The following is a 5,925-nucleotide window of genomic DNA, read 5'->3' on the forward strand; positions in this document are numbered from 1 at the left end:
AACTACATCCAACTATTAGGCATACCAACCCGACCCGTGTAAGGGATAAAAAAGGATTAATATGTGCGACTACTACTCTAATATTTTTTTTTTTTTAATGTCAACATAACTACATGTGTGATGTGTAGTTTTGACTTTGAGAGGGGAAAAGAAAGCTAGATATCCACTTAGTAGTGCATTTTGTGGAGAATTCTTTCTTGTATTAGTAGAGTTCATATTGATCTAGGCCATTTGAACATGAATTTTTAAATTGATAAGATATTTTGTGACTATTTGAAAAGAAAATTGCCAAAGGAAGAATATGTAGAAAGGTAGGTAAGCAATTGATTGTGTATTAATAGATTATTTGCAAAACAAAATTAACTAATATAGCAAAAGAGTAAGAATATAGAGGTAGAGAACAAAGAGTGCAAACCTTTCTATATAGTATGGATAAAATTAATTATAAAATATAGAGTAAATTGTTTAGTCGACCCTAAACTATTACTTTTGTACACTTTTGGTTTCTAAACTATAATATACAACTTCTAAATGTTTAAATATGGGTGTAAACAAATATAATCAAATCGAACACTTTAATGTTCAAACTTATTTGATTATTTTAACGAGTTCGAATTTTTGTCCAATTTTGGCTTGTTTATTTACCAAATTGAGCTTGAACGAGTTTTTTATCCAACTTGAATGTTATCGAACATAAAATTCTGCTCAAATTTGGGTTTGCTAATTGGAAAATGAAGTTCGAACAAACTCTTACCAAGCTAAGTTCGATTCGAGTATCGAGTAGTTTGGTTCATCTTTCAGTGTTAAATGTTTAAACAAGAAAAATGTGTAAATTTAAAAAAAAAAAAAGGAAGAAAAAAAAGAAGTTAATGTGCAAATTATAATAATGAAACTACATGTAGTCCCTTGTATTCTACATTCTTGAAAAGGGCATCGAGTTAGCCATGCAGAAAATAGGGCATTCCCATATACGAGGCCAGACAAAGTAATCTGCACCAAGTTGGACATAGATCCTCTAGAAATCAACCTTCAATGAGAATTTGAATGCCATCCCATAAATGTGAATCATCTGATATAAGTCAATCCATGTATAGACAAAGGTACATTTCCCAACAGAAGGAAAGAATAAAAGTACATTTTCAAGAAGAGGTTATGGCGAAAAGATAAGGTCTCTTGTAATATATCAGAGAGGACGTATACAACAAAAAACGCAATTAGTCATAAGAGTCTAACAAGTATAAGAAGCAGAGGCACCTAGTCAAGAATTCATGAAGTATCTCCTTGTAAACTGAGTTGCTGTCAGATAACTAGGAGGACAAACTAAAGTATTGCATGCCAAAAATTAAACAACTAATTATTTGGAGGGCAAGTGCTATCTTGTTGCATGGGAACACAGATGTGCTATGAATACCTTTTTCCAAATGCTCAATCCATATCATCATTCTTTTTACCTTAAAGTGAGCTGTCAAAGCTGCAATAGGGCATTGAGTACCATGTAGCAAAAGGGACCTATATTACAACATGACAGATCGCATAGACAAGGTAAAACCCCATATGACCTTCCATTTAGATTGTTCTCCGGGAGTAAAGGTCATCCAGGAAGCATAAGAGCTAAGAATAGCTAGCAAGCCACCTCCACCAGAAGTTGAAGGGATTACTAGCGCAACTTTGATTTCCTTTACGAAAATGACTTTCTTGTTGAATAAGGAAAAGTTATCCCACATACATTGTGGAAGAAGCTTTTATTATAGTATATGTTATTCTGAAGAGCCTCCACTTCTTCTAGGCAAGATCTCCTGAATATGGCCTCCCATTTGCTCTGCGGAAGTTTCTTTTCAAGGCTGAGTTCACTAAACTTTCTTTAAGGGCCGCCTCGCTTGCCTTTGCCTCAAGTAGCTTCCTCTACCTGTTTAAGTACTCTTGCCACTCAAAAGAGAAGAAAGTTTAATAGTTCTTGATAGAGAATATTTGAATTGTTTGTTCACTGTTCAATAATCCTTGTTTAGATGCATAGCTCATAACATACATGCATAGTGTTCTGATCTACGATTTAAATTTTTCCATCTTATAGTAGTTGTTAAATAATAAAAAAAAAACCTCCAATAGAGATCCAACAGGACAAGCATCATGCCGCAAGCGCGTACCCAATTTCACATGGTTTATGAAGCTGCCTACCCAATTTCACATGGTTTATGAAGCTGCCTAAGTTGTAAAATTTTTCTCCAGCACCAGTAAGCGGCATTTGGAATTTTAACTGCCCACTTTGATCAATTCATTATGAATCAGGTGGTATCCAAGGAATCCTTGTTTTAACAAAGTGACGATTGATTAAACCTCGAAGAAAGAGGTTTCAAATATAAGATAACTAGTGTTGTATTTATATTAATCTTTCCGTGCTACAATAATCTGAGATCTAGATAATATCGATTCACGTAAACAAATACATAGATTATTGATCCCTGAAAGCAAATTTGCAAAAGGATAATCCAAAATACACACGGTGGAAGATATACAGTAGGTAACTGGGAGGGATCATGCTACAGTAATGACAAGTCACCTCACGAAATACTAAAATAATGTTAGTTACCAGTAGTTGTCTAAGTTATTCACCTTTAGCGACAATTTTGGTCCTTTAGCATCTTTTCTGATTCCATTAAAATAATGATTATAAATTTTGCGTATTTTTTTTTAACTAAAATGGTAAGTTTGTTCACTAAACTAGAAACTTTAATCATTCATCAAATTTACCAATTATTTGTAAAACTTACCATTTTTTAACAAAAGCTTACCATTTTTTGAATTAAACTTACTAATTATAATTATTGTAACTTTCTTAAGTAAAATGGTAAGTTTGTGAAAGAAAGTAGTAAGTTTGGACAATTCACCAATTTACCATTTTATGTGTAAAACTTACCGTTATGTCAATTAAACTTACTAATTATAATTGTTGTAACTTAAGTAAAATGATAAGTTTGTGAAATAAAGTAGTAAGTTTGTATAATTCACCAATTTACCATTTTATTTGTAAAACCTACCATTTTTCAACAAAAAACTTACCATTATTTGAATTAAACTTACTAATTATAATTGTTGTAACTTAAGTAAAATGGTAAGTTGTGAAATAAAGTAGTAAGTTTGTACAATTCACCAATTTACCATTTTATTTGTAAAACTTACCATTTTTCAACAAAAACTTACCATTATTTGAATTAAACTTACTAATTATAATTGTTGTAACTTAAGTAAAATGATAAGTTTGTGAAATAAAGTAGTAAGTTTGTATAATTCACCAATTTACCATTTTATTTGTTAAACCTACCATTTTTCAACAAAAAACTTACCATTATTTGAATTAAACTTACTAATTGTAATTGTTGTAACTTTCTTCAGTAAAATGGTAAGTTTGAACAATTCACCAATTTATCATTTTATTCGTAAAACTTACCATTTTTCAACAAAAACTTACTATGATTTGAATTAAACTTATTAATTATAAAGTAGTAAGCTTCGTTGGAGAAGTAGTAACGTTCCATATTTAAAGAGTAAACTTCATATCACACTTATAATTTACCAACTTTATTACCAAAGTTACCATATTACTACCTGATGTTACTTTGAATATTAGAAATCTGAATGAACAATAGTGTAATTGTCACTAAAGATACCAATCTTGGATGTGAGAACCACTATTAACCAATTGTACTAATATTTTAATGTAAAATATTCACAAGTTACGGTAACGATCGGCACTGGTGCGTTATCCGGACAAATTACTCTTTAAAAAAAATAGTATAAAATGAATAACTCAATGTTAATTTATCATTTTCATGCGAGGACAAAAGTACATCTGCAAACCTAGCTAATCCGAATATTTCCGGCTTGGTTTACATGTAATAATGCAGTAATTATTTGGAATGAATACGACATAGGAGGACCAAGAAGCTAGCAGAAGATCGCATCAGGGAGGACAGCGACTAATTAATGCAGCTTGAGTCGATCCAAGAGGGGCTTCTCGTGAAGTCTGGTCACACGTTGTACATTCACGTATTCCATGTACTTCATCGGACCATATGCTGCCGGAGCTTCACGCAGCAGCGGCGCGGTTGGGGTGACAATTGTATCAGGTGACGGACCATTCGGCACCACTAAGGTAATTCTAGTCTTTTCGTTGTTCACAACCGCTCTGTGCCACACACTCTTGTGCTTCCCGTTGCTCAATATCTAGTAAATTAAGTTCATGCATCCTTAGTTTTTTCATATATTAGGGTAATTTTCAGTCAATCTTAATCAAACAGCCCAGAAAAATATCAACCCTGCTCAGTAAAACTTGAATAGCATACCTCGAGCTGATCGGCAGCGTTGACGAAAATGGAGTTGGGAAGGGCATTAACGTGGAACCACTGGCCTTTGTGTTGTATCTCAAGGCCTCCAACTCCATTTTGCAGAAGAAAGGTCAAAAGGCCATGATCTGTGTGAGGTGGTATGCCTATTGCCAATTCAGGTTGAGGACAGGGTGGATAGTAATTTGCAGCGAAGATTTGGGTGCCATGATCCAAGTCCATGGCTTTCTGGATGTTGTCTTTTTCCATGCCCAAGCTTTTTGATACTCCTTGGAGTAATTTGCTAGCCAAATCTCTGGTTCTTTGTGAATACTCCGATATAAGATCCCTAGAATATAATCATGGTCAAAGAGAAAGCGATTGGAACCTTTCATAAGAAAAGAAAGGAAAATGTAAGGCTTAGATCACTTGGTATATACTCCTATTGTTTTTAACGAAGCATGGGGAAACAAAAATTTATACCATATTACATTGTGTTGCAAGTGATTTACATTCAGTTGAATTGAACAAAACTAATTTGGGGAACCATCTGTGCCCCAAGTGATTGGAACCTTTCGTAAAATAGATTCACACACATTATTAATTTATTACTAAAGATAAAAGCTCATGTAAAATTTCTTTTTAATTCTTTGTGAATGTCTTAAGAGAATTAGGGGCAAGAACAGTGGTTGCAGGTAACAACCGTCTCTGAAGGTTAAGGACTAAGATTCAGTAAAAGAAAAAAAAAAAGAAAATGTAAAATTTAGATCATTTGGTATACATTATTCTCAACGTTGTGTGTGAAATTCACTAAAATTTATACTGTATTTACATTGCGTCGCAAATGATTTACATTCAGTTGAATTGAACAAAACTATTTCGGGAACCGTCCGTGCCCCAAGTTTATCTGAAGAATATGGTTCAATGGAATAAACAAAGCATTCATGTTTTTATACTATTCAAAAACCTGATTTATAACTGATCATCTAGAAGATTGGTATTGCTTTAGTGTTTAAATATTGGCTTATGATCTAATTATTGCATTTTAAGAAATTTACAATGCTTGTTGCCTTCAAAGTATATTTGGAAGTCAAATACGTGGCCTTGTAATAACAAACTTCCTTCCTATCCTACCAAATTTTTTTACCTTTGTGGCAGAACAAGAAAAGAATTGCAAAATATTGGTGACAATATTGGAAAGGGAGAAAATATTATCGCTACCTCAACTCTTGGGGTTTATCAGGACAGTAAAACTCTGGATGCACAAAGAACCTTAGATAATCTCTCCAGAAGAGGACTGTTTGGTTGGATTTATCGTGGATTGTGCTGCCAGACCTGACCGTGACAGGATACAGGCGATTTGTGGTTTCAAACTTAAGCTTCGCCTCCTCCGGCATATCGAAAAACTCATTACACACGTTAAACAATGCGTACGTTGATTAGGTTTTCCGGTATGCCATGGTTTACCGCCTGCATGCATACATTCGCTATCATCCGATCACATGCATATACTACTGGAGAAGTGATACACTAAGTGATTAATCAGTACCAAGTGAAAAACACGGTGTCTGTATACTTAAATTTTTTCAGATAATATTTCCCTTGT

At 33.5% G+C, this 5,925-nt stretch overlaps 1 protein-coding gene across 1 annotated transcript; it reads right to left on the minus strand.

Annotated features, from left to right (window-relative positions):
* Window positions 1-3,978: 3,978 nt before the first annotated feature.
* On the minus strand, window positions 3,979-5,716 carry LOC113760177 (protein DMR6-LIKE OXYGENASE 2-like). The gene is made up of 3 exons (XM_027302746.1): window positions 5,541-5,716; window positions 4,341-4,668; window positions 3,979-4,221 (listed from the first exon to the last, which is right to left on the minus strand). Exons 1-3 carry the CDS (start codon window positions 5,714-5,716, stop codon window positions 3,979-3,981), a joined length of 747 nt encoding a protein of 248 aa, XP_027158547.1.
* Window positions 5,717-5,925: the final 209 nt, after the last annotated feature.

This window comes from Coffea eugenioides, chromosome 2 (genome assembly GCF_003713205.1).
Source record: "Coffea eugenioides isolate CCC68of chromosome 2, Ceug_1.0, whole genome shotgun sequence".
In the NCBI taxonomy this organism is placed as follows: domain Eukaryota; kingdom Viridiplantae; phylum Streptophyta; class Magnoliopsida; order Gentianales; family Rubiaceae; genus Coffea; species Coffea eugenioides.